Source organism: Cardiocondyla obscurior, linkage group LG04 (assembly GCF_019399895.1).
Source record: "Cardiocondyla obscurior isolate alpha-2009 linkage group LG04, Cobs3.1, whole genome shotgun sequence".
Classification (NCBI taxonomy): Eukaryota; Metazoa; Arthropoda; class Insecta; order Hymenoptera; family Formicidae; genus Cardiocondyla; species Cardiocondyla obscurior.
In genome coordinates this window covers 6,557,263-6,584,645 of record NC_091867.1, presented here as the reverse complement: position 1 = coordinate 6,584,645, position 27,383 = coordinate 6,557,263, and the positions used below count along the sequence as shown (strand labels likewise).

The window sequence follows — 27,383 nt, the reverse complement described above, 5'->3', positions numbered from 1 at the left end:
TTTCTTTTCTACGGAATACGGAGAGTACCTCTGGTGCAGTTAAAACGCGCACGAGATGAAAAACGTGCATTTGCCCTCTCTTAGGCACGAATATACATACATACATATACATAACATACATATATGTGCATGTACACGTACATATGTGTAAGCATACGTACGTATATGTGTACACATATTTTGTTTTACAAAGACGCGACATAGATCAAGTTCGAATAAACGAACTCCATAATTAACGCACGGGGTACACATGTAAAATATATATATGCATATTGCGTTTTGCATATATATATATATATATATATATATATATATATATATGTATATATATATATATATATATATATATATATATATATATATATATATGTAAGGAGAGATAGAGCTCGGCTTTACACGATTCAAGATCTAAGATTATTCTCTCGCTGATAAGAACCGCTAAGTCCTTCTCGCGCGCCAAACGTTTGCAGGAATGTCTCGGAAAGTAATAGCTATTGAAGAGAAGTCCGAATATAAACTGCCTACGAATCAGTAACTCATACAGCGCTGGAAGTTTCATACCGATATAAAGTACCACGCGTAGCGAAACGCATTTGTACAAGACGTGTCAGATTTAGTAACAACCGAACGTATTCTTTACAATCTTTATATCGTATATTACAAAGGCCACGGAAATTCGTGGCTCGCTAAAAATTGCTGAGGACCGAATAGTGTGGCGATAAAAAGAAAATTCGTAGCAACGGAGGAAGCCAGATTGAATCGTGTTTACGCTATATTGCCTCTAGTTCTAAGGCACAATTATATAAATCTCTATACCTATGTGAGATAAATATTACGTGCTCAACAATAATATTTTAATATGACAACCTGTCGGCTCAACCCGTAAAACTCGATCGAGCGACTCGCACGCTTCGGACTCCTCGACAAATAATATCATGTCCATGTATAATTATCGTGTACCTTAAATTTCAACGGCAATTCAAGCTGAGAGGTGCATAATTCAAAACCCTTCGGTATTTGTGATATCCGAGACATATTTTTATTCGTTATCTTATAAGATAAACATAAAGAAATAAAAAGTACACTGAAGCGTCAAGTAAGTTCAATGCATTTTATAACGTTCCTTCTTTCTCTTTCTTTTTTTTTTAATCTTTTTCACTTAAAATACCAACGCTGGCGGAATACAACTACCAGCATAACCAATTGTTAGATCATGAACCACTACTCTTCAGCCAGCCTCGCCTCTAATCCCCTTCGTCCCCTCCGACCCCGACACTATGTGTATTATATATATTTTTCAAATGGACACAATATGTACAACGGGGAACGAGAACGACGCCCGGCGCGGATGCACCGAAGTAGCGCAAATGGAGCGAATGTGGGCAACAACCGTTCTCACGTGGTACACCAGCAACACTATGTCTGTCTCCGATTGTACAATATTATTATTAATGTGATGTAAGTTACATTACGTAGAGAAAGATGCTATATGACAATAACAGCACCCTTACTCGTTCGTGTGTGATCTTTTGCACCAGTACGATTCGGCCTATTACGAGAGAATAAGTGAAGTATAAATCTGAGAAAGAGTGCAATAACAATCAGTAATTAGTAACTTATATTCCCGGCGGCGAACAAGATTTAAAAGGCTTGAGCAATGCAAATGACAAATTACTTTGAATATATGTATATATTAAACATAAAATCACATGATTCATTATTCATGGGATTTGTTATTAATATTTTGCTATTTTGGGGCGCGAGAAAGCAAAGATACTTTTATAAGCGCAAAAGTAAGAATATAACTATGACAAACATAAATTGGTGGAACGTTATTTAGTGTCTTTCAATAAAGTTAACGTTCTTACAGAGACAAAAAATAAATAAAATTAATTTTAAACCAAGCATTTTATCAGGTTAAACACACACCCGTAACGAGCAATTCTATTAATGTAGACCACTACCGTTCGTATTTATAGCGTTTATTATGAACATTCGAATAACGCAACGTTTAGAGTCTGTGTCTGCGATCGAATGGTGGCGTATGACGGCAGAAGACAGGCTAGAAAAACTTGGGGGCGGTGGGGATATACTGAGGTATACAATAAGATAAAGGCTGTTCAGAATAGTTTTCCCAGCAAATAGCCGACTATAACCATGGCAATGGCGATGAGAATACTAGTTGACGTCGGAGATAACTGGCTATTGCTCTGCGAGGTTAATCCTCTGGCTGCTGCAAGGTTACCATCACTGCCCAGTGCCGCGTTTCGCCACTTCATTAAATCTTCCTGTAAAACAAAAATATAGAATGTTCTTGTTAGTAGATTTTTTGCAACACCCTTGAATTATATATTTTATAAAATTCTAAACTCAATACTGCTAATTATTTATTGAGTTATTAAAATAGCAAGATTATCAAATAATTTTCCCGTTAGTATAGACGTGGCTAGTACAAATACAACAAGATGGAGCGATTAAATTATTTTAAGAAATTCATATCTAAATGCAACAGCTAAGTTTATATTAATACTCACCCTAAGTTGAAGATTTTCCTGCCTAAGAGTGCTTTCCTCTACCCTAAGCTGATTAACCTCTTGCGCAGCTTTTAATAGTTTTTCTTCTGCTTCACCAAGAACCTGGGGAGTCATATTGCTTAGAAATGTAAAAAACTTAAAAAAAAAAATTATTACTCTCGATCTATAGCAATAAACTTAATATGTTACCTTGGGCGACGATTTAACTGAATCGCCGACTGTCTTATTTTTTCCATTAGTTGCATTAGAGTCTGCTTTAGTTGTTGTGGAAGTTGAAGTCGTTTTAGCTGTACTAGTAGTAGTACTAGTTACAGGATTTTCAAAAACGCATTTCAATTTAGAGTCCATTAACTGATCTGGATTAATATCCTTCCACTGAAAAATACAATTTGTACAATTAATAATTATTTTATTAATTATTATTTAAAGTTACACAAAACTATTACTCGCTTACCACATCAATTGGATATTCATCGTCGTCGTCATCTGGTGCTACCACAGTCTGCACCATAAATTTATGTTTATTTTTCTCCGATGGGTCAAAATCGTATGGTTGTAAGCATACTGCAATAAAACAAAATTTTTTAATTTTACGAATGGCGGCGACATCATCTAAGAGATTCGTTTGAGGATTATGCAAATTCCATAAGTGTAAAGAATTAAATTTAATTTCTGTAATGTACACGAACCTGCTATTTCAGTGACATCCTTTGGCTTGAGAGCTCCAGAATTTGGACGTACACAGTATCTCTTTGGGGCAGTTGTCTTTATCTTAAAATATACCTTTTTATTCGTTGGATTAATTAATTTGATATACGATGTGACTGGACCTCCTGTAAACGGGCCTGAAATATAAGAAAATAAAATAAATCACTAGCAATTTACAACAAAGTATAACTATTTATAACTTTGATGTCGGATAAGCATTTACATTCATTTTTTTCGCGTTTATTAATAACATTAGGATTACAAAGATCAAGCACGAATATTAGAAAAAAAAAAGAGCAGGAAAATTACTGATACAAAGTATAAAGAAGATCAACTCTCGGCGAATACGTAAGCAACTCGATGCGATTGCTATACTTTTTGATGAGCCGTTCATATTCAATCAACTACGTAATTAATAAAATTTTTACATTCTTCGGAAAGAATGCAGCGTGAAGCAAACCTGCTATGTGTTTCAAAGAATAAGATCAAGATCAATCATCATTATTGCCAGTCATTCGGCTGTTAGTCATCATTCCGTTAGATAACGTTCAAACTCCTCGCGTAAAAAAAAAAAAAAAAAAGAAATATATATATATGTATATGTTAAACGATAAACAGATTCATGATATACTATCGCAGTTACCAATCGCAAAAAGACAAGATGCTGCTAATTACAATTACGTTTTTTATTGTCGCAAGATATGTTATTGTCAAAAGGCACAAAGATACGACCACAGCCGGATAGATACGGGACGTCTGATTCGAGGGAGTAACGTTTAGTCGGGGAATTCGGATTAGTTTTCGGCGATCGGACGTATCTCGGGTTTCAATAACGCCTGTTCGCTCGCTAATCGCAGTCGATCGGAGCTAGAGTGTTTGCCTCTCTCCGTGCGACACACACGCGACACCGGGCAGAGTCGAAGGACGTTGCATCATACGATTTAAGCATAATTAATGAATCGCTTTTCGCGGTAGTCCGAGCGAGAGTGCGCGGCCGGGGGACGGGTTCTCGTCACGCGTGTAAACAGACTCCTCGCGCTCGAAGCGTTAAATGAAACTTCACGCTCCGAGCCAAACGTGCCTGCGAACCGATAGGTCCGCAAATATCCGATGACATATCGTTGCGTGAAATTCGGAGAGCGGCGACGGGGAGAAACAGACGGGAGGGAAAGAAAGAAGAGTGTCATCTCCGAGGGGGATATCTCTCACGATTTCCGAGAGGCGGTTGCAAGGAAGTTCGAGCGGCGCCGCTCGCTCTCTGTCGCGGGGGCATAAATAAACGAGGCTCTTATGGATCGCTGGCGGCGCGTGCTAGCGAGGGCAAAGTAGAGCGGCGGTATAAATTCGATAAATAGGCTTTCCGCGTATCGGCGATTAGCGGATCGTGACGGTCGACGCGAGGCGAGAACCGCGCCGATCGATCTCCACGAAACACCGGGAAACGATCGACCGATCTCGCTCTCTTTTTCCGTCGGGCGACGGGGGGGAAGAAAATCGCGGAAGCGGGCAGAGAGGGCGCGGGGAACCGTTGGCCGTCTCGTCACCTGCCGCTTGCTTCCTCGTCCCGAAAGTGCCCGGCAAGGTTCCTCGAGGATCTCCCCAGGTCGAGGGAACCCGCAGGGAGACCGGGAAGAGCTCGGGTTCGAGCCCCGAGTGGCAGATGACAGCAAAATGACATACGAACGGGACAGATGGGGTTAGGTACGGACGACGTCGCGCACACGCTCGCCGAGGCTCGACCTCGAGGGCCCTCCTCGCTGCGTGCGGCGAGACGTGACGCGATACGACCGCACACGTTATCGCGAGATCATGGATTCACCGTGCTCGTCGCGCGGCGAAGAACGTGCGCGCGAGCGAACGGGCAAGACGATCGCGCGGCCTTACGTCATCTTGACGACGTAGCGACGACGTTGTAGTCGGTCGCCGAGCGATTTTCCTCGGATCCGCGAACGTCGCTATCACCGCGACGCGCTTCCTCGCTCACTCGCTCGGACCCTCGCGTAGGGAACACGCAACTGGCAATAGATAGCGGCGCACGATCGCGGGTAGACGTAGGGTTTGTGAATCGTTTGCTTTCGGCGTGCGTACCCCTGAATCGCAGCTCGTTCTGCGGCTCGATAATTAAAACCTGCTCTGGCTTTTCGGCGGGCCTCGACGACATCCTGACTGGCGGTCTCAAGACGGACTTCCCGACGGCCGAGTCACGGCTTTGTTGCTGTCTTCCACCACCGCCTCCTCCGCCACCTCCGTCTCCGCTTCTTCTTCACGACTACCACCACTACTACCACCGCCGCCGCCGCCGCCGCCGCCGCCGTCGACGTCTGCTGAAGCGCCAACGGGTGGTCGACGACGCGTTGGGCCCCGCGTATTGACAAGTCGCTTGGTGCGCTCGGGTGCTCGTCGGCGAATTTCCCCGCGTTCGCCGTTCACCACGTCCGTGCCCGCGTCCTTACCGAGATTCCGTTGGACTGATTCCGATTCGCGGCCGCCCGCCGATGCGCAAGCGCCGGAAGAACTGCGCGCGAGGTCTCGCGTTACGTCACGGCCGCCGCACGGTTTTTTTCCACCTGCACCATCTGCACTTTCCGCGCGGCGATGCGAGACTACATGCGAGCGTTCACGTTACGAGAGGAGAAAAAAAAAAAAAAAAGAAACACGGCGGCGAGTTTAATCGTCGAGGAACAATTAACCCACCTGGGTTGTGTCTATTCGTTTTTCCTCACTCGCTTTCCTTCTCGCACCGAAGCGGAAAAACGTGGTTCTGTTCTCTCGCGATTTCTTAATCGATGCCTGAATAATTTATTTATTCGCACGTTCTAAGCCTACCACTTTTCCTCCTCCGTTCACGTCTTTGCGAATGTATTTTCCGCTGGATTATTACTCCCACGCCTCTCACTCTTGTTGGTACGCATGCACTCGACGAACATGCGCATAACTGAACACGCGTATTGTATGTTCGTGAAGTTCCCAACCTCTGTGACGCTCCAAAAATCGATGCTCCGAAACAGCTACGAGAAAGAAGTTCCCGAGAACCGATCGCTCGAGATCTGATCCCTCTGCCGTCTTTAACAGTCAGACCGGTTCGCGATGACCACCTTAATAACGCCGAACTCAAACGTGGATGTTTTCAGAAATATCTCTTGTTTGGAGAACCGGTCGCCTATAGACACCAAGCAACTGCAGTTTCTCGCAATATATGACGGTGAAAAAGCGCGTCTGCGGCTTCGTATTCTTTATCGCAGCTCGGCGATTGTTAATTCTGTTCTAACATATGATTTTTGTTTCAGAACACAATGCTATTCTCGGAGGCACAAACATGGTCGACCTCTACTGGTACGGCATACTCTGGAACTTCAAAGATATTTCCAACTTCTCTCGGGACAAAGCCACTATAGTACATCGTATGGAAAGTGGCATTTGCGACGCCGCTTATCTCAGTGAAAGCAAATTTGTTATTGTAGAGGACAGTGGAGCTGTACAAATCCAGCAGATAGTTGAATCAAACCGGCAATCTCAGTTTCAGCAACTTGAGTATGCCTGTCAGCACGACGATAGCGTTCTAACTGTGTCTGTATTTCCCAATAAAAGAAACATCGTTACAGGAGGAATGGACTGTTGGTAAGTATTGCCAAAGCATGTGGCATTCCAAGCAGAGATAAAAGGTTGTTAATCTTTTACTTGTTGCAGCTTAAAAATCTGGGACACAGAGGATTTAATCTCAACTTACTCCTATAGCTATGCTCATACAGATGTAATCACTAGTACAGATGTAAAGCCCATGTGTAATTCTATATTTGTATCAGTATCATTTGATAATGAATCATTACTATGGGACATCAGACGAGCAAAACCAGCAAATAGTATGGTTTTTTACAGCAGTCTTGCATTTTATCTTGTTTTTACGCTTCATATTACTGTATTTTCTAATTCTTTTTTTTTTCTTTTAGGTATATTCAAGAAGAATAATTCTCCTTTATCTACAGTAACATGGAATTCTACTTTAGATCATCTTATAGCAATAGGGACAACTAATGGCGAAATTGTTTTAATTGATGTCAGGCAAACAAAAACTCCGTTACACGAATCAGTAAAAAATAATAGAGGCATACACAAGTTATTATTCAATCCAAATTCAGAAAGGTAAAGATTTACTGGAAATATCAATTTATTTGATTGTACAACTCATATGCTATACTCTTGACGATAGTATACTTATAACAGCTTATGTATTTTCCAGGCAAGAACAACTAGCATGTTGTTTCGATAGCGAAGTGATAAAAATATTTGATACTAATAAGGAGATGTTAGAGTTGTATATATTTAATGACCATAGTGATTTTGTGCGAGGACTCGCATGGTGTAAAGATGATTTATATTCATGTGCTTGGGACGGAAAAGTGATTAAACATGTATATACGTAAATTAAAATTTTTTAAATGACTTTAAGAATATATTAACATTTTGTAATATTAAAATAATTCTTTGTAAAATATTCGATTTATTAATTGAAACAACACTTCAATATAATGAACATTTTTCTCCCATCGAGATATTGAAAACTATTTATTACACATCAACGACGAAATACAGATCGTAGTTTAGAGAAAACTGAGTGATAACTTTAATGTAAAAGCAAAAATTCACAAAAAAAACTTAATTTTTAAACGGTAGTACAAGGTGTAAAGAATTTTAGTTACATTTAACATATTGGAAAACATTCCTCTTGCATTTATTCTTGATCATTGCTTCAGACATTTCTACAACAAAGTTATGATACTTTGTGTTTATTCAATGTATTCTACTTTATTGCAGAAAGAAAAAAATATTCAAAATATAAAGTATATCGCTATGTATAACAGTAATGTAAAGGAGTCAAGTATAGCAATAACAGAACGTTCTGTATATCTTGTGGATCTTTAAAAGAACAGTAATACTATTAACATAATCGAAACAAGCTTTCGTTTTCTTTCTCATCTTACAGTGTGTACGGTTATATCAAATATCCAATAGGATTTTATTTACACTCAATGACAACGTGATAACGTGAACAAAATATTACGAATAAAAGTTTACATTACAAAGTGTGTGTAAAAAAGTTTAAGTTATTTATCAAGCATGATTAAAGATGATATAAATTAAAGATACGCTATAATGTGTAGAGTAATTCTGATAAAATAAACATGCATTTTTGTTCCATGGTGCATAGAATCGACATATATTCTTTGTACCACAGAAAAATTGCGAGTTACTTCTCCCGAACACACAGTAGATAACAATTATCGTAAATATATTTTTGAACATTTAAATTTTATATTTTGTTGTACTGCAATTTGTAGGACTGATTTGTAGGATAACTGTGCATAAATAATTTCTTGTAAGTACATTAATATCAAACTCGTTTATGCATATAACGTACATGAATAACGTGAAATTCACCCGGAAAGAGATGGCAAGTAAGTATAATTTTACAGTATCTTCCTTCACATTATTATTACTATAGATCCCCCATTTATATTATGCTGAATTTGTGCACGCACACGCGCGCAGTCGTGCCACTCAAAAATTGAAACATTGACAGGTTCATTTTTTTTTTTAATAAACCAACGTCGTTTAATTGAAAATACTCTGATATTCTGTTGATATGAATCTTCCTTATCTCGGTTTAACAGCGCCAGATTAAATCTGCGATTACAAATTCTACAACTACATGATCAATCTTTACATATAAAACTTGATTTGAGCGCGTATATGAGTTGAACATGATTATTCCGTTCATTCATAGGAAAAGCAATTAACGTATTTAACATGTTGAATTGCACATTGAAGATTTCATATCAGATTAAAAACATCAGATGCTCAAATAATTTGTGTTTGTGGCACCAAATTAATAACGGTTGCTTATGTCAATGAGAATACATGTGATGCCAATCGCTGCATAGTTCCATCCATGATCTATGTCCGTATACAGACATATGAACTTTGTTCATTGTATTAAAGAAATTATTAAAGTCGTTATGTACAAATACCTTTTTATATAATGAGATATATAATTGCATTCAGACTAACGCGACATGTAGCTCTCATATCGACATCCATCAATATTTTTTTCTTTTTTAATCTATGTAGTATAGAATCATGATCTGTTGCTTATTATGCAATTTTTTTTTTCTTTTATAATACGATCTGTCTTTTTTTTTTCCCCCATATTGATAATGCTTATCCCACATGATTGAGCGCTTATATGAATTACAACCCGAATTCCTTGTCATCGTCCTCTGGTCTTACATCTCCGTACATCCAGATATTGCGATGATTGTGCTTTGCATCTTCTTCGGCTTTTTTGTATTCTTCGATCTGTAATAAAAATGAGTTTAAGAATATTTTAACAAAAAAAATTATATTACGATTAAATTAGATTACGTAGTCTTAATATAATGGTAAATTACAAATATAATAGAAACTAACCAATTTAGTGAGTCTCTTATCTCGATGCTTTTGAACGTGCAAAAATCCATCGGAAATAAGACCTCTTCCAATATCTTCGTTTGTACTGGGATGCACCAGTGTCACGGCAATAACATTGTTACTTAATTTGTATTCAACATTTAAAAGCAAAATTTTATCCAATACGTCTTCCTTAAATGCGTCCACTGCTGCTTTCTTGTCATCCGTCTGCAAAGTATTATCAAACATTTACAAATATCTAATTTTTTTTTTTTTCAAAAAATAAATTAAAAATTAATTACTTACATCGCTTGGGAGAGCCACGCACGCAAGTGCGTATTCGTGGGCGTATGGTTTGTCAGTTGCAAAACGCGCAGGTAAATCAGCGACTCGCGTAACGTTAAGGGTCTCTCTGTTGCCGTAATCGATGTAGAATACACTGACATTAGCGCCAGAAACTTTCTCCGTTTTCACGCGATACCACTGATCGTCGCCGCTGAACTTCGCAACCGCCAAATCTCCTCTGGTCGGCTTGTAAGCGCCAGAAAGTGGTGGATTAGCAGCCAGTTCTTGACGTAATTGCAGAAGCATACTCTCCAACAAGGAGCCCTGATCTACAAACTGTGCATAGAAATGAAGATCATCGGTAACTTCGGAAATTACAACTTTCTGATAATCAATCTTTCGCTCTTGTCCTTCCTTTTCGTCCACAATTTTATCAGTTTCCACTGGCGCTTCTACGCGATTCTTCCAGATCTAAAACATAAATTATAATCATATTAAAAAATTTCTTTAATACTATTTATTAATTAATAATCAAGCGTAATTATTTATTCACATTAAGTTTTTTTGTTCGTGCACGTTCTTCCGCGGCTTTAAGAGTTCTTGTGAGTTCTCCAGAGTCCGGGAAATTTACGACCTCAGCCAAACCTTCTTCGACCAAAGCGACAGACATATTGACATCGTTCACAGTTAACCAACCAATGAAACCGCTCAATTTCGATTCCGTATTCTCAATCTTGATTTCTACGTCTCGTTGAAAACAGTGTTCCTTGGTGAACGCGAGAGCTTTCTCGCCATATTCATCGGCTTTTACCACTCCACCACCAGGCAATGTTCTTTGACAACGCGGAGTTCTTATTCCAGCCAGTACAAATGTGATTACGTAGTCTTCCTTAGGAAGGTAGAGCTTCAGTCGCGAGCCGCTCGTCACAAACTCGACAACTCCTCTGATTCCCTGTGCTCGTTTAAGTGATGTCAAAAATGCTTTTGCTTTTGATGGATCGTTCGATAGATCCACTATTCTGTGAACTGGAATGTCTTTCTTCGCATGTAATCCGTGTTGCGATTTTTCCGCTTTACTCTCGGCTACTTGTAAAAGATTGTAATGAGAGGAACGTTGATCGTCGTTCTGCCTGTACTTGATCACTCTGGCAAGACCTCGACCGACTAGTGCTTCCGCGATGTTTCTGTTAACATGTTAGCAAGATAGAAATTATTAATTATTAATCATTTTTAAAGTATACAAATATAAATACACTCACGTTTTGCCACAGGTCACAGTGCAGCATAGCTTCTCCGGGAAATTATCCCTGGCCGGTTGTGTATAATCAACCACCACTTTTACATTCTTCCTGATGAATTTCTCACGCAAAAATTCTCGCGCTTCCAACATCCACGGTATGTCGTAAAGAGGTCTAAAATCTTTCGGTCGAGCAGTATTATTGCTGTCTTCGGTGTTCTTCTTTTCACGAGTGGGCGGTCGAATACTGCTCAGAAATACTTTTTTATTCTCTCCGTTTTGCGTTCGGATAATAAGCGCGTCTGCGTTAACAATTTCCACAACGGTGCCAGTAAATTCGATCTGCGGTCCGGATGGTTTGTAATCTTTCCACAGGCGCAAACGTGCCTCTTTCGCCGCTTTCTCGGCGAGATAAAGCTTCTCTGCGCCAGATCTACTATTGCTGATTGACCAATCTTGACATTTCGCAAAACCTTCGCTCAGCAGAATTTCAGCGATGTTTCCTAATGCACACAATTAAAAAAAGAAACATTAATATAATTATTTTAAATATTTATTATACGTAAGACAGCGTGTGCGGGCACTTGATTGCCAAATTAATTTACCTTTAGGATGAATAATGCTGCCAATGAAATTATTATTGTTAACTGATTCCAGGACTACTTCGACATCCCTGTGTAAGAGTCTCGATTCTACAAAAAATCTTGCTTCGTCCGCGTAAGGATCGCCGACAGAATTTTCGCGACGTCCATTGGGCCAGCCAGGACAACGCACGCCCGAAATCATTAATGTTATGTTGTAAAAATCGGGTAGGAGAAAAGCCTTTACGGTAGAGCCGTCGAAAACAAATTCGATCACCGCCTTGATTGGTTTCTTGCCGAATTTCTCTACCAATTTTCGAGGATCGTCGACAGTCCATTTGACGTCCCGTATGTGCTCAGAGCTCGGTGAATCCGACCATTTTCCTTTTTTCGCGACTTTGGCAATGTTCTCCAATTCTATCAATCGTTGTTGCTCGGCCGTAGGATTGCGGTTGTCCTTTTTAACATTCACCAAACCCTCAGACACCAAAGTTTCAATGACATTCTCGCCACTCCTGTCTGCATAATAATTACAATTAAATTCAAGAATTAAAATTTTTTCATTTTTAATACGTGCGTACGCTGTGAACGACAAGTACCTTTCCCTAACCACACGGTTCCATACGTTCTAGCAGTGTTTACCGACTTTTCAGTAGCAAAATAGACATCTTGACCAATCAATTTCCGACGTAGGAACTCCCGTGCTTCCCAAGCATATGGCTCATCTTTGGTCTCGTCCGTGCTAAAAATTAATTATTACGTTTTATAATAAAACTATTATTTAAAAACTTTTACAAATACCGTACCTGTCATTTCCTTTCCAGCGTTCTAATTTTGGAGCAGTAATGTTGCACAGGGTAATCGTCATTTCAGGCGGAGGGCCACCCATAGGTTGCCCACGGATGACAACAGTATCTCCTGACGTCACCTTTAAAATAAAGATTTTAAAATCTGGCAAAACTTAAAATATGTCAAAATCTTTAACAATATATTATCTCTTTAATCAGAATATTAATTACACAATTACTAATACCTTTCATTGAACTTTCTCAATTTGCAACAAATCGGAAAACATTAAAAAGTAAAGAGATAGTAAAAACTTTTTCATTAACATAACAAATAATTAAAAGATGCCAAGGAACATGTGGCGGATCGCTCCGCCGACGATATTCCCGAATGCAACCATATGTTCTACGACGTGCTACCTGCCAGCTGGGCAAGTGAGCAAGGGGATTAATATAGTGTCGACGCGGCACAAAACGGCAGCAGTCCCCGGGAATGTAATACTTCCCGTGCGAAAGCCCGTGCACTCTCACCTGTTTGACCACGCCATTCCGCTGTTTCGGTGCCTGGGGTGCGCTCATGATGACTCCCGGACGAGAAAATCGGTGGGATACAACGAACGGGGTGCGCTCCGTTTCAGCGATCCGCACGTGTGAGCGCTCTCTCTCTCTCTCTTTCTATTTCTCTCTCTCTTCCTCTCTGTCGGGTCAGAGGTTCGGATAGCAGCTGCGCTCGTGACTCCGCGGTTTATCACTCCTCGTGGCGCGTCGCAGGGGGGAAAAGAAAAGGAGAGGTCTCTGTTCGCGAGGCGAGTTGCGAGCTCAGGAGTGACGAGTCGTCATGTTGGCTTGCGGAGGCAGGCGGCGGGGCCCTCACACGTTTTCCTTTCCACGTACAACCGCGAGGTTCTGCGAGGTGGCTGGCGATCGGCGCGAGCGCGATCTACACACCGCGGGGCGACACGCTTCCAAGATTCGTTTGGGTCCGGTGGTGATGTGGCACACGCGACAACACGCCGCGCGACACGGTGTCGCACTCTATGCTCCACCTTTGAGCCAACGCGCCGCGAGAGAGTGGTGGACTTACGCGAGAAATCCGTGCCGAGGTCCGTTCGTTTTTAGCACTTAGCACCGTTGCATCTGGCCCACCCGCGATAATCCTTTCCTCTCGGAGCTGTCTCTCTTTTTTCTTTCTTCTTTTTTTTTAATTTTAATCCAAGCTCCGTACGTGCACTCGGCGAGTGCAGACGGTGCGAGAAGCGCCTTCGAAAAACAGCACACTCATTCTGTAACAATAACGAACGATAGATTCTTCCGCGAGGAGACACGAGCTTTCATTACAAAATGTACGCCCAGAACTCGAATATTAAATGATATAATTGTATGATCTAATTAATTTTTCTCGAGTTAAATAAAAAAAATGGTTTTGAAAGAATAAGATTAATAATATCGAGGGATACTTGCAATTTTTTATATCTCATCAATATGAAACTAAATTAGTTTTAAAAGAATATATTAAAAATTCTTTATTTCTATCAAACATTTTATTTATTCCTTAGATTACAGAATAAATTATAATTTATTTGAGATCAAGGATTAGCAGGAAAGATATTTATTGGTTGAAACATGTATTACTCATTTTATTGCGCACAATGTTTACATCTTTAATTCTACTAATTAATTTATTTGATGATGGAATGATGTAAGTGTGAAACGCTCAAAATTACAAAAAGAAAAAAAAAAAAATAATACGAGATAAAAGGCAAAGTGAGATACAAAATATAAAAAGATGTGATGTTCTAACGAAAATGAAATGTAGCAAGGCTATATTTGCCTGTCGATAGAATTGTGCGAAGACGTATGTTAGAAGATATTTCGTAAAGTTTATAAGAAAATCAAGCAATTCTTATAGATGTAACACTTAATATTGTCGAGACTAAAACGAGAACAAGAGCGCCTCGAACATTAAAATTAAAAAAAAAGTTCTGTCTCTCGCTTTTCACGGTTCTAAAAGTCTTTGGATTCGATATTTAATTATCATATTCAAGTTTGATCGTACTGGTTTAATTAGTATCTTAATCTACTTCTTCCATCCTCGACGCCTCTTCCGAATCACCTTCCAACGGCGGCATTTCCGTGTCCATTTCTTCGTCTTCGGCGTTCGTTGTGTCTTCTTCCTCAAAGCCCAAACCAAGTTTAATCATTCTATATATCCTAGATGCATGCACCTGTGGGTCCTCGAGCGCGAAACCGGACGACAGGAGCGCAGTCTCGAACAGCAACATGACTAGATCTTTCACAGATTTGTCGTGCTTGTCAGTCTCGGCCTTCTGCTTCAGGTTCTCCATGATAGGATGATCGGGATTGATTTCAAGGTGTTTCTTTGCGGCCATGTATCCCATGGTGGACGTGTCTCGGAGCGCCTGCGCCTTCATGATCCTCTCCATGTTCGCCGTCCAACCGTACTGCGACGTGACAATACAGCAAGGAGAGTCAACCAATCTGTTGGATACGACCACTTTTTCTACTTTCTTGTCCAGAATGTCCTTCATCACCTTACAAAGGTTTTCGAATTTGGTCTTGTCTTCTTCGCGCTTCTTCTTCTCTTCCTCATCCTCTGGTAATTCCAGACCCTCCTTTGTGACAGACACCAACTGCTTTCCGTCGAATTCTTTCAATTGTTGAACGACATACTCGTCGATGGGCTCTGTCATGTACACGACTTCGAATCCGCGCTTCTTCACGAGTTCGACAAATGAACTGTTGGCTACTTGCTCTCTGCTCTCGCCAGTAATGTAGTAAATGTGTTTCTGGCTCTCCTTCATTCTGCCAACGTAATCTTTGAGTGAACACATTTCATCGCCAGACGCGGAAGTATGGTAGCGCAGCAATTCCGAAAGCTTCTTCCTGTTCTGGCTGTCCTCGTGGATGCCCAATTTAAGATTCTTACTGAATTGTTCGTAGCATTTTTTGTAGTTCTCTTTGTCTTCAGACAATTCTTCAAAGAGCTCCAAGCACTTTTTGACGAGATTTTTCCTGATGACTTTAAGAATTTTATTTTGTTGTAACATCTCACGAGAAATGTTGAGAGGTAGATCTTCGCTATCCACGACACCCTTGATAAAGTTAAGATATTCTGGAATCAGGTCCTCACAATTATCCATAATAAATACGCGGCGAACGTATAATTTAATATTGTTCTTCCTCTTCTTGTTTTCGAACAGATCAAACGGTGCACGACGCGGGATGAACAGGAGGGCTCTGAATTCTAATTGTCCCTCTACAGAGAAGTGTTTCACAGCCAAATGATCTTCCCAATCGTTGGTCAAGCTCTTGTAGAATTCACCATACTCTTCTTGTGTGATATCGTCTGGATTTCTCGTCCAGATCGGTTTCGTCTTGTTCAGTTCTTCATCTTCGGTATATTTCTCCTTAATGGTTTTCTTCTTCTTCTTTTTCTCATCCTTAGGTTTATCTTCGTCTTCATCCTCGCCAACATCCTCGATTTTAGGCTTCTCATCCTCTGTTGCCTCTTCTTCCTTCGCAGGCTCTTCTTCCTCGTCCTCGCTCAATTCCTTGTCGCGCTCCTTCTCGACAACGAGTTTGATAGGATAGCCGATAAATTGAGAATGCTTTTTCACGATTTCTTTGATTTTTGCTTCCTCCAGATATTCAGCTTGATCCTCTTTAATATGCAGGATAATCTTAGTACCACGTCCAATCGGCTCGCCATTATCGGGACGAACTGTGAATGAACCTCCGGCCGAAGATTCCCACAAGTACTGCTCGTCATCGTTGTGCTTGGAGATGACGATTACTTTATCGGCTACAAGGTATGCAGAGTAGAAACCTACACCAAATTGACCAATCATGGAGATATCAGCCCCAGCCTGCAGAGCTTCCATGAACGCCTTTGTCCCAGACTTCGCGATGGTACCCAGGTTATTAACAAGATCGGCTTTAGTCATGCCAATGCCACTAAAAAAAATTAAGAAAATTTTATTTAAAGATCAGTTATATCGATCACATTTTTTATTATGTTAATATACCATAAAATATTAATATAAATTTATACTGAGTGTACAGGACTGTTCATTGTCTCGATAAACTTAACCTATATACCGAATTCTATTCCATTGATTTGTGAGACACTCTGTATGGTATTTCTTTCGAAAAAATCAATACTTACGAATCTAGAATTGTCAGGGTACGGTCATTCTTGTTCGGGACGATTTTGATGAATAATTCCTTGCACGTATCCAGCTTGGATGGTTCCGTGAGAGATTCATATCGAATTTTATCCAGAGCCTAAATAGACACATTCAAGATTTAACATCATTGAAAAATCGAAATAATTCTTAACAAATAAATAGCAGTAATAGAAAAGACACAACAACGTCAAGTAAATTTTGTTAAAAAAAAAAAAAAATTACAAAAACCACTCACGTCGGACGAGTTGGAGATCAATTCTCGGATGAATATCTCTTTGTTCGAGTAGAAGGTGTTGATGATCAGGCTCATCAACTGGGCGATCTCGGCCTGGAAGGCGAAGGTCTCCACATCGCCGGTTTCCGACATGCTCACGTCCTCTGGCATTATTCTCGCAGTATTAAACGAGCGTTGGGGCTCGCGCGATGAACCCACTAATTAATGTGACGCACGGGATGCAGAACGCACACCGAATTGGGGCACGCTAAAGCACTTAGATAAAATTCACGAGTGACGATCCGTTCAGCACGAGGTCGCAGTAACGAGTATCAAATAGTGGCGCGCAGCGCCGCACTTTTATTGAACGCCGAATATTCTAGAAGGTACTGACGGCGGAAGCCCGCCCGTTTCCAGAACCTTCTATCAAGTGAATATCTGGCCGGGCAATTTTTGCGAAAGCCAGAGACGTCGCGACGCGCCAGGCCGCTCGCGGAAATCGGCCCGAGAATTGTCCGCGGCGCAACGTGAATGGATTTTCCGCGCCAGGCGCGTCCGCTCGGCCGCAGTCAGGCCGCACCGCTCGCGCGATTTACGTGGTAGCCGGATGTAACGTCACGCACGGAAAGTCTAGAACCATCGCGATAGCTCGAAGACGCGGTCAAGCTGGGCGCGTATGTGTGAGTGTGTAGGTGTGCGCGCGCGAGGCTCACGTGCTGACGCCGATCGACCACGTTTTGAGAACCCGCCTGGCCTCACCTGCCCCGGGCCCTTTGTCATGATTTTTAGCTACGCACAGGAACAAAAGAGAGTTTCGCTCGCCAAGCCGCTTCCCCGGGATTCACCATGCCTGGGAATTTTTTGTGCCGGGAATCGCTTGCATAATAACGTCTCCGTCCCAGTCCTCGAGATTCAGCTGCCCGAAGATTTGCCACCGAGCGATCGTCTTGTTTCATATTTTCAAGCGATACAGCGCCTGGCAGCGTCCGTCCGGCAGACGACGCGCATCTCGGCGTGGTCGCTCCCGAGACTGCCCTTGAAATCGTGAGTTAGTCGGCTCTCGGCGTGGCTGAGTATTCAGAAGGAAGTCATGGATCCCGACATCTTATCGCGACTGATACCGCAGAGCAAGGAGCAAGTGCGACCGGCCTGCAAGAAGTGTGGCTACGCCGGGCACTTAACCTATCAGTGCCGCAACTTCATCAAGGTCGATCCGAATAAGGAGATCGTGCTGGACGTGAGCAGCACGAGCTCGGACAGCGATGAGAATTACGTTACGCCGCTGACGGAGCTGCGCGAGCGCGAGCTGCGGAAGAAACTCAAGGACGCGAGGAAAAAACGCCGCGAGAAGAAGACCAAGCGGAAGCGCAAGAAAAAACGCGGGAGCTCGGAGAGCAGCGATAGCGAGTCTGAATCATCGTCGTCCTCGTCCTCGTCCACGTCCTCGTCCTCGTCCACCGAGGAAGACAAGAAGTCCAAGAAGACGAAGAAGAGAAAAAGTTCTAAGCATAAGAAACGTAAGAGACGCAGGCGAGAAGATAGTTCCTCCGAAAGCGACGGTAAAAACAAATGAACTTTTGGTTACGAATAAATTTTTCGGTGCCCTTCGATCCATTCCAGTTCCTTCTGTCGTTGAATATTGAACGGTGCATGACTGACGTTTTCGCGTGTATGCGTGCTCAGCCGTTTTTCTCCATCCAGGAGGTGTCGTCTTAACATTCTCGTTTCAACTCGAGTCTAAATAAAATCATGTATTTTTTTTACCGATATAAAAAGCTGCAACTCTCGTAAAAAAAAAACGTCATGGAAATTGTGAGAATTAAAAAATAACTTGACGAAATATTTCAAACGTTCCGTAATGTAGACTTGATTACTTCTACCTTACTTCTTGATACTGCGATTAGATATTTTCATCGCCTCATTTCATTTAACATGATTTTATTTGTGGGAAAACGTCTCGGTCGTTCCACGATTTTTCGTCGTACAGAAGCCCAAAGTACTGTAAGGCAAATCAATTGAGAATTATTTTTAGAATTGGAGCAATGCTGCATCGCACAGTTTCCTAATCCGTTCGAAAATGACGGCATTAATTAACATAATCTTGTGGTGCGGTGTTAAGAAATGTTTATTGCATTCTATAGTATTTTGAATTGCATATTGCATATTTTTTGAAAATGCCGCGAGACGCGACGAGCCTATATTAAACCCATTTGTAATCTACTTATTCGAAAATAAGTAATTAAACCAGAAATAGTATTGTATAATATGTTATAAATTCGTAAAGATACATTTTCTACTGTGCTACATAAAATCTACAGAGTTCTGAATCAACCTGCAACGCGAAAAACGTTAGGTCATTAATTTCTAGAAGCATAGCAGTCATCTAACTTATTTAGCTACATGACAAAGTACTCTTTGTCTTCCTTCGCTGGAAGAAAGAAAGACGAGAAAAGCATGTTTTCGAAGCAATCTCGGCTTTGAAAACCACATTTGGAATGGAAAAACGGTCGCTGTGAAGACGCGAGCAGAGAGAGACAACTAGCGTTTACGCCAGCCAATCTGAGCTCAGGACGACTAAGATGGCTTCTGTCGTGCTGCTGGTTTCACGTTGCCAGCGTCTGTAGCAAAAGTGAAGCAGATACGAGAAATATTTTTCTCCCAGGAAAAGAGGTATTTTCGTGAACTTGCCGATCCGCGATGACGCGACACGCGAGGAACTGCACGGCGGGTGCGGTGTACACGTACCACGAGAAGAAAAAGGACGCCGCGGCGTCAGGTTATGGCACCAACACTCAGCGAGTAGGCAAGGACTCTGTCAAAGATTTCGACTGTTGCTGCCTGACTCTACAACCCTGCAGGAATCCGGTGATAACGTATGTATTTTAAAGATTGCGATATACTTATGACATTTGTCTACACAGCTTTGTCTCTCTTTATCACAATTAACATCGTTGTTGTTGCAGGAAAGATGGCTATCTGTTTGACAAAGAGGCAATATTAGAATATGTTCTGACCAAAAAAAGGGAATACGCTCGGAAGTTGAAGGAATACGAGAAGCAAAAGCAAAAGGAAGAGGTAAATTAACTGATATACATATTATGTAATTTTTATACCAGTAAATAAGTGAATCTTGAGCCAGTAAAATAATGTGAAAATTTAGACAGGTAATATATTTATATTTTATTTATTACAGGAACAATCACAAGAACAGACGGCCAACGAAGAACTAAAGAAGCTACAAAATTTTTTAAAAAGTGAGAAAACCATTGTATCAAGTGGTCCTAGTACAACAGATGAAGATTCAGTCTCTAATATGAAAAATGGCAAGGACAAAATTCTACCAAGCTTTTGGATACCTTCGAAGACACCAGGAGTGAAAGAAATTGCTTTACAGAAACCTGACAAGACTATTTATTGTCCCGTTAGTGGAAAGCCATTGAAAGTGAAAGATCTGATTCCAATAAAATTCACTGTGGTCCAGGATCCAGATGACAAAAGATCACTTATCGTTAAACAAGCACGATACATGTGTCCCATTACACACGACGTTTTAGGCAACAACATTCCATGTGCCGTGATAAAAACTACGTAAGAGTAATGAATAAACTTGCTTTATTATAATGGCTATTATGTTTGATTATTTAATTGTTTTATATTTGCAGAGGTGATGTAGTTACGATGGAATGTGTAGAAAAATTGATAAAAAAGGATTGGATCAATCCTCTCGATAATTCCAAATTGACACCGGCTGATATTATTCCTCTGCAAAGAGTAAGTAATATAGAAACAATATAATTATTTATAATTTATTTTTATTTATTATTATTATTCATTATAATAGCATTAACATTATTAATTATAATAGCAAATTAATTATATATATAGAATAAAATTTGTAATTTTCGTATAGGGTGGCACTGGTTATTCATTTGTTAACGATTCGTTGGAGGGCAAGCACGAAAGACCAGTATTGCAAGCGTGAAGAATAATTCTCGTCGCTTTGTATATAGATGTTTTCATCTTAAGGTATTAATTTTAATAATGTAATATATAATTATCATTACGTAGCGAAGTACATTCTTATACTTCGCTTAGATTATAAGTTTCAAATAAATTTGAGTGCCAGCATGCTGGTATTCCTAACATGCTGGTGTAATGCGATTTATTTTACGCGAAATAATTAAATATAAAGAGAGAGGGGGGAAAGAATGAAAAATAGGAAAAATAAATTTAACGAACAGAAAAGAAATACAAGAAAAATATTATATGTATATATATATGATAAATGTACGTTGAAAGGCAGATACGACGACGGCAGATAGCGAACGTAACTTTAGCGTCGTGTGCGTCGAGTTTTACATGTAGTACCCCATGTATGTACCGCGCCGGCCGGATTGCCGATGACTGATTTCTCTCCGTTCTCTCATCCTCTGCTTCTGTCGCCTAGGATTACGTATTCTAGCCGCTGTCGCTGTAAAAAAACGACATATCTGTTCTTCGGTGTACACGGTAATTCGTATATGTCGAGTTCGATGAGGGGTCAAACAATCGCGCGAAGTCAGTCATTCTGCTGTGAAATCAACGGCGATAAGGACGGTGGCGCCATCTCAAGTGGCACGGGTCCTTCGAGGGGAGGCCGCAAAGAACACTGCGCTCCGCCGGGTAAGCGGCAATCTGCGGGACGGCGTTCCGACGATTCGCTGTCGCGTTCGTCGGGTCCGCGCGCGCGTTCGAAAGGCAAGCGTGTTTCGTAGTTCCGTGCGGATTTCGGCCTACGTGCGCGAGTGTTTTAGTTTTCTTTATGTGTTCCGCAACGCGGAAGTGATACGCTGCCGCGGGTACTACGCGGATTCGCGCGGCGTGAGAGATCGCGCGCGTGCATCGAAACGTCGAACGACGACGACGACGGCGACGGCGAAAAGGTGAGTGTTCAAAACCCTCGCGATTACCGCAACTCGACGGCGAGTTTTTCCGCATCGGCGACACAAAAATGCCGCTGCATTTGCCTCGCATTTCTCCCCTTTCTCCCCTCTGCGCATCCCACCTGCATCGCGCGAACGCGTGAAATTAGCCGCGCGGTGATATTTCGAGACAAGACGGCGCAGCGGATCCGCTCCGCGATTCAAACGTAACGTGCGATCGACGGATTATGGCACCCGCGACCGGAACGATAAATAACTGTAAGTAGGACATGTAAATGCATCGATTGCAGGTCTGTCGCGTGCGGGAGGGTATTCCGCGAGCTCGCCGCGCTTAGCTCCAATTTAATCGCTCGCAGCCGGGCCTTTGTACTTTTCTCGAACAATAAGAATTTTCTGCCAAGTATCGTACGATCGCTCGAAAAGTTCTAGTTCCGGGTTGGTTTTTTGCCCTCGCGTGGCTCGCAATTTTTATCCTTTTATGCGCGCTTTGTTTATCGCGATGTATCGCTTTTGTGCGAAGAAACGCGGAAGCTCGGTAGACGATAACGCGATCGCGCGAGTACCGCCGGACAAGGCCGGAGGCTGCGGCTCGTCCGCGAGAGCTCGTCGCCCGCTCCAATTTGTCGGCGGCGATCCGCAATTGAGGCGGGCGCGGGTGAGAGCGAGCGGTTCAATGGCTGAAGAAACCGGAGGCAACGTATCACAATATCACAGCGCATACAGCAGACAGTGATATAACGCGGCCGCGTCGCGACGCGGCTCTTATCGCGCGCGCGCGCAAGTGCATGCACCCGTGCGTCCGTCAGCGCGTCCACGCGTACACGCGCAAGACGCATGGTTGCGCGGCACGCGTTCCGCGTCCTGGGCTGACGGGGAAGATTTTTTTTTTTTCGTGGAGACGCCGTGCACGCGCTAGCCGCGCAGACCGGATCATCCCCCGTAATGCGATTCCTTAACGACGTGAACCGTCGCAGTTCATTCGCCTTCTTGGTTTCTTTTTTTTTATTTCCGACGTTTATTAATCTTATCTAAAAAAAATTCGATCAACAGCCGAGTATAGATTTATAGACGTCATATCCAATGAAAATTAAAACCGGACGTGCTACAAAAAAATTAACTCGTAATTTAGAGAAGCCGGATCGATCTCACATTTGTTATCTAAAGATTTATTGTCGTCTTATATGGTATTATATGTATGGTCGTTGTGCGTGTGCGTTCGTGGTCATTGGGGGATGTCCCGCAAGCAGAGCTGACGGATGAAGTAGCTTCAATTGCGATGCACTCGGCCGCGATCGCGGTATCAGTTGATCGTTGCATAATAGTTAAAAATGATGAGATATAGAGAGCCGAGCGGCGATAACTATTACGCAAGAAGACAAAGCGGGGGGCTCTCTCGCGAAAATATATTTTTCGTATACGCGGAAAGCTTTACAATTGTCGCGCGCGGACGTTTCTGTTTCCGGCGAATCTGTCTCGCGCGTCCCGCAGTTTTCCCAGTGACGTTACCTTCGCCTCCTTTCTTCTTTTTTAACAGCTGATCGATATTCTTTTCTCCTCGATCTCCCGTTTGTTTACCAGTTCGACTCGGCCTCTTAAAAGATAATTAGCGTTGTATACGTATTCCGCGTCTATTACATCAATAGATTACATAACGCGAAAATTCAAGGAACGGCTGGAATATGATTCTTTTCATTACAGCGATGATATGGGTGCTTGACCGGTTTCCGTATGCCTTTACCCATTCATCTGCTGTAATCCTTTAAAAGCTGTACGACAGGGTTCAACACACACTTTTCATAACTTATCTTTACTATGCGGTACTAATTAAAAGTATGTTTTAATTAAAAATTTAAATTATAATATTTTCTTTTTTTCAAACGACACACAGTTTGCTTTAGTAAAATTTTGTCGATCAGTTTTGAAGGCAAACGTTTATTTAATATAAAAAAAAAAAAAATTTTAAGTACTTAGATACTCGTTAAACGTTTGAAATTTTTACTTAAATTATTAGATCTAATCGCGCGCTAAAATCGCAAAGGAAAGATGAAACAGTTGTTTCGATTAGTTATAATTCGACGAACTGTCGACACTTTTTTTTTTTTTGCCAAGTCGGTCTCAGCTTCGACGAGTGTGAATGAAGGTCCGTGGCCGATAGTAAAACATATACTCCGTGCGCAACCACGATATGTACTTTCACCGCGGAAGACCGATAACTCTCCCGATGGCGCTCGCGGGGCGATTTTTTTTTTTCGCGGACGATCGGCGCATTACCCCGAGAAACAGATTACTTATTCAAGGTTGGTCGAGGAAGCCATCGCCCATGCCGGCAAAGCCTTGCAAGTGTAATCGATGATTCAGTTTTTCCCGGCCGCTCTCGCGAGTCCGTTCTCTTGGCGTTATGTAAAGATCCACGCGTAGTCGCGAGCCAAACGAACGGCGATCGCCTCGATCGTGACCGATCGACTGCGAAATCGTATTATCTGAGACGTGGTAATTCTGATAAGTCTAATCCGCCGAGGTTCCGCGCGTGAATCCCGGCGCTTCGAGAGATCGCTAGAAGGGGGACAAAGAAAGATGCCGCGGCGCGTCGTTAATAGGGAACCGTCGACTTTCGCCGATCCGTCGATCGAACGCGGAAGATTTCGACGGAAATCGACCGGCGTCACGGCGTTCGGAGACCCGGAATGTGACCGCTTTTAAATCCGCGAGCAGATCGGGATCGCTTTACTTCGGTATGGGCGCTTATGCGAGTCTTGGGGAGGGGCTGCCTCGGTGGGAAAATGACCGCCGTGCTCGAGAATTGCTTTGATATGAGGTAATGCGCACAGCAAAACACGCAAGAAGCATTACGTAACGTTTAAACGTGTGTGCACACGCCGCACGTACGCGACGGCGACCGACAGCCCGCTGGTATATTTATTAAGCGATCGTGGTTTCCGTCGTGAAGAAACCGCGGGTTTCCAAACGACCGCAAATTAATTCCGACCGGTGGCGGAATTTACCGCGTAGTAATTAACCTGCGGTTTAATGTGACGAGGATCGAGGGAAAAGTAATCGGGGAGAGGGAGTCGCGAGCTGATTCCGCGTCGCCGGATTCATTACCGATCTAGCTCCGTTTCACTCGCGACTCGAGATGCGCCTGCCACCGAATTATCTCGGGAGGTCTTGTTTGCTATCCGTACACGAGAGCTAAGTGTTCGCGGGAAATGGATGCAGGCATCAATCCTCGAATTGTGCACAGCTCTGAAAAGGTCAAAGTATCTCGAATGCAAATTGCATTAAGCGCGTATGGGTCTGCAAATGCGAGACGTAAATCCAGCCGGCCGGTCGGCCGAGATCGGTCCATTGACGTCCTTTCACGTGCGGTGATCATTTTCACGTGACGGCGCACAACCGTCATCGAGATGCAATTTCGGTCTTCGGCTCATGCACGTGTCGCGGATAAAAGAGCACGTCCTCGCGTATTCGTCCTTCGTATTCCCGGATTTTCGTCACGAGAATGTGATCCGGAATTACTTTTTATACCGACGATAACTCACGTTTACAACATATTCAATGTCGATTAGGTATCCGTCGCGAAATTGTGCCGCGCGGACTTTCCTTTTCGTCCCGATGCCGAATCGCGTATCTCCCACTTTTTTGTAATAATTGTAAGACCCGAAGGTGCCGAACCGGTTAACGAAGGCGATGGCGTTAATCTAGAAAGCCCGCGATTTAAATTTACATAACGGTATCATTGCGAATGTTACGTTACGGCCTTGATTGCGTGTGTGCGTGGCGTGCGTGTTCACGGGTCAAGCGCATAGCGAACAACGAAGGCAGCGAGTCCGGATATCGGTGTATTCGGAGTCGGGTTATGTAACCGCACATTGATAAGGAAATAAGCGAGTCGCCTTGACATTGCCAACTAGTAGGCGCGATTCGACCGTTTTTGTCGGAAATCGATGTTCCCGCTCGTTTTCCTCCTTGGGTGTTAGCTAACACGGAAATCGACAGATCTCTGATACTCTGTCACGTTTTAATGACCAAGTATCCATGTCAATGTATTTTTTTTTTCCCCGACATTAATTATCTATCTTAACACTACGCTTTTAGTCATTTTCTTACGACTATGTTTCTTATCTTGCTCAATTTAACGACGTCAATGCAGAGGTCGTTTTTATTATAATGCACATGTATGTTGAAACTTCTTTTCCTTTCTCTCTTATTTCCAAACCCGAGGAGGAGCATAAATCTCGCGTTCGATCGACTTCCAAGTACAGGTGTGCGATTCTGTGAGAAATATACTAACGAAGTGTCGTTGCTGTCTATTAAATGTCTATTTTCTCATAGCTGTCGTACTTTTTTTTTTAATTTTTTTTTTAGATTGTCTTACATTATAATGAGGTTACAATTATATAAGATTTACCGTGCAATATTTTTTTTTTTTTTAACGCATGATTCACATATTTATACTTACAGTTGCGGCTTGAAACGCGAAATAATTATTGCTCGCGATAAAAATATTTTACGGCAAATTAAAACTCTCGCTTGATTTCTGCGACGGACTTTTCCAGCGTTAACAAATACTTTAAAACGCCGTGGAACGCGGGCGCAGGTGGGACGACAGGGCTGTTTTTGTGATTTGTCGATGCGACGACGATAGGGGATGTCGTCGGCAAGGCATAATCTGTCAAGCACAGGCGCTGATGATGTTTATATAATCACGTGGTTAAATTGTTGCACACTGTGTTGTCCGCGCGCTTACGTAACCGGAATTCAATCGCATTCTCACGAGAAACGGGCAAATGTGTTACCGCTGCGTGTTCGGCGCGCTTAAGGGGAGCTTTCCCCGTGGGAAGCTTTCGTGGAAAGCTCCGCGTTGATTCAAAGTCACCTCGATCGACTATAGAAATTTCCTAATTAATTTGTCAAACTAATCTCGTCTTCATTTCTTTTTTGTGCAGATACCGGTACTATGAGGCCGCACGAATGGATGCGTGACATATCCCGAAGCAGATTCGAAGGTACGCTCGTTATCTACTTGATATCAGTTTTATCTTTCATTTTGCTTTAAACTGATACAGGTGTGTAAAAACAAAAAAAAAAGAAAAATTATGTTAAGCAGAGAGTATGCGTTTCGTAGTTGAACCGGCGGGTTAAAAAGTAGCCTCGATTCCCGCGTTTTATTTTATGTATAAAAAGTTGAAAAAATCTCCTTACGATTACGTGGGACGTGTCGATTTTGCTGCTCAAGGGCGCAGATGCTCGTTACAATGCGACAATGAAGGATAACATTTTAACAAGCGCTCAGTGCACCTGACATAACTCTTGTATCTCGTTATTGCGCTCTATTGTTGCTGATATTATTCCAGGAAACGCAATATTTATTTCTTACAGTGTAATTTTCATATCGTGACAGACAAATAACTAGATTCATGAATAAAGGCTGTCCGCTTAATTATGCATACGTCGATACGCCGTTT

General features: G+C 42.2%; 6 protein-coding genes across 7 annotated transcripts; 3 read left to right on the top strand and 3 right to left on the bottom strand.

The window, feature by feature from the left end:
• Nucleotides 1–1,016: 1,016 nt before the first annotated feature.
• Vap33 (VAMP-associated protein 33kDa) lies at nt 1,017–5,485 on the bottom strand. Its single transcript, XM_070654677.1, has 6 exons — nt 5,331–5,485; nt 3,224–3,379; nt 2,989–3,098; nt 2,724–2,909; nt 2,535–2,636; nt 1,017–2,288 (listed from the first exon to the last, which is right to left on the bottom strand). Exons 1-6 carry the CDS (start codon nt 5,401–5,403, stop codon nt 2,121–2,123), a joined length of 795 nt encoding a protein of 264 aa, XP_070510778.1. The 5' UTR covers nt 5,404–5,485; the 3' UTR covers nt 1,017–2,120.
• A 314-nt stretch (nt 5,486–5,799) lies between these two features.
• LOC139101495 (methylosome protein WDR77) lies at nt 5,800–8,226 on the top strand. Its single transcript, XM_070654672.1, has 5 exons — nt 5,800–6,444; nt 6,530–6,860; nt 6,930–7,102; nt 7,190–7,382; nt 7,480–8,226. The coding sequence occupies exons 1-5, from the start codon at nt 6,330–6,332 to the stop codon at nt 7,661–7,663; spliced, it is 996 nt and encodes a 331-aa protein (XP_070510773.1). The 5' UTR covers nt 5,800–6,329; the 3' UTR covers nt 7,664–8,226.
• A 395-nt stretch (nt 8,227–8,621) lies between these two features.
• Nucleotides 8,622–13,554, bottom strand: Tudor-sn (staphylococcal nuclease domain-containing protein 1). The gene is made up of 9 exons (XM_070654641.1): nt 13,106–13,554; nt 12,596–12,717; nt 12,389–12,531; nt 11,814–12,308; nt 11,231–11,711; nt 10,525–11,155; nt 9,993–10,442; nt 9,708–9,914; nt 8,622–9,596 (listed from the first exon to the last, which is right to left on the bottom strand). Exons 1-9 carry the CDS (start codon nt 13,151–13,153, stop codon nt 9,489–9,491), a joined length of 2,685 nt encoding a protein of 894 aa, XP_070510742.1. The 5' UTR covers nt 13,154–13,554; the 3' UTR covers nt 8,622–9,488.
• A 628-nt stretch (nt 13,555–14,182) lies between these two features.
• On the bottom strand, nt 14,183–17,349 carry Hsp90 (heat shock protein 90). Its single transcript, XM_070654657.1, has 3 exons — nt 17,018–17,349; nt 16,761–16,879; nt 14,183–16,549 (listed from the first exon to the last, which is right to left on the bottom strand). The coding sequence occupies exons 1-3, from the start codon at nt 17,165–17,167 to the stop codon at nt 14,647–14,649; spliced, it is 2,172 nt and encodes a 723-aa protein (XP_070510758.1). The 5' UTR covers nt 17,168–17,349; the 3' UTR covers nt 14,183–14,646.
• A 307-nt stretch (nt 17,350–17,656) lies between these two features.
• LOC139101500 (protein SREK1IP1) lies at nt 17,657–19,487 on the top strand. Its single transcript, XM_070654679.1, has 2 exons — nt 17,657–18,555; nt 19,365–19,487. Exons 1-2 carry the CDS (start codon nt 18,087–18,089, stop codon nt 19,370–19,372), a joined length of 477 nt encoding a protein of 158 aa, XP_070510780.1. The 5' UTR covers nt 17,657–18,086; the 3' UTR covers nt 19,373–19,487.
• A 65-nt stretch (nt 19,488–19,552) lies between these two features.
• Nucleotides 19,553–26,924, top strand: LOC139101497 (nitric oxide synthase-interacting protein homolog). Of its 2 annotated transcripts, XM_070654676.1 has the most exons (6): nt 19,553–19,869; nt 19,960–20,071; nt 20,190–20,584; nt 20,659–20,767; nt 20,907–21,022; nt 26,865–26,924. In XM_070654676.1, the coding sequence occupies exons 1-5, from the start codon at nt 19,694–19,696 to the stop codon at nt 20,976–20,978; spliced, it is 864 nt and encodes a 287-aa protein (XP_070510777.1). In that variant the 5' UTR covers nt 19,553–19,693; the 3' UTR covers nt 20,979–21,022; nt 26,865–26,924. The 2 variants fall into 2 exon arrangements, with proteins under 2 accessions (XP_070510777.1, XP_070510776.1); XM_070654675.1 differs by lacking the exon at nt 26,865–26,924 and having other exon boundaries at nt 19,554–19,869; nt 20,907–21,139.
• Nucleotides 26,925–27,383: the final 459 nt, after the last annotated feature.

Coding starts and splice junctions, on each gene's coding strand:
- Vap33 (XM_070654677.1), bottom strand. CDS start 5,403: ATGTCGTCGAGGCCCGCCGAAAAGCCAGAGCAGGTTTTAATTATCGAG. Junction 3,099..3,223: donor GGATGTCACTGAAATAGCAG/GTTCGTGTACAT, acceptor GTTTTATTGCAG/TATGCTTACAACCATACGAT. Junction 2,637..2,723: donor CAGTTAAATCGTCGCCCAAG/GTAACATATTAA, acceptor ATGACTCCCCAG/GTTCTTGGTGAAGCAGAAGA.
- LOC139101495 (XM_070654672.1), top strand. CDS start 6,330: ATGACCACCTTAATAACGCCGAACTCAAACGTGGATGTTTTCAGAAAT. Junction 6,445..6,529: donor GTTTCTCGCAATATATGACG/GTGAAAAAGCGC, acceptor TTTTTGTTTCAG/AACACAATGCTATTCTCGGA. Junction 7,383..7,479: donor TTCAATCCAAATTCAGAAAG/GTAAAGATTTAC, acceptor TGTATTTTCCAG/GCAAGAACAACTAGCATGTT.
- Tudor-sn (XM_070654641.1), bottom strand. CDS start 13,153: ATGAGCGCACCCCAGGCACCGAAACAGCGGAATGGCGTGGTCAAACAG. Junction 12,309..12,388: donor AACCGTGTGGTTAGGGAAAG/GTACTTGTCGTT, acceptor ATTATTATGCAG/ACAGGAGTGGCGAGAATGTC. Junction 11,156..11,230: donor ACTGTGACCTGTGGCAAAAC/GTGAGTGTATTT, acceptor ACATGTTAACAG/AAACATCGCGGAAGCACTAG.
- Hsp90 (XM_070654657.1), bottom strand. CDS start 17,167: ATGCCAGAGGACGTGAGCATGTCGGAAACCGGCGATGTGGAGACCTTC. Junction 16,880..17,017: donor TGATCTCCAACTCGTCCGAC/GTGAGTGGTTTT, acceptor GTGTCTATTTAG/GCTCTGGATAAAATTCGATA. Junction 16,550..16,760: donor ACCCTGACAATTCTAGATTC/GTAAGTATTGAT, acceptor AATTTTTTTTAG/TGGCATTGGCATGACTAAAG.
- LOC139101500 (XM_070654679.1), top strand. CDS start 18,087: ATGGATCCCGACATCTTATCGCGACTGATACCGCAGAGCAAGGAGCAA.
- LOC139101497 (XM_070654676.1), top strand. CDS start 19,694: ATGACGCGACACGCGAGGAACTGCACGGCGGGTGCGGTGTACACGTAC. Junction 20,072..20,189: donor AGCAAAAGCAAAAGGAAGAG/GTAAATTAACTG, acceptor TATTTATTACAG/GAACAATCACAAGAACAGAC. Junction 20,585..20,658: donor TGTGCCGTGATAAAAACTAC/GTAAGAGTAATG, acceptor TTATATTTGCAG/AGGTGATGTAGTTACGATGG.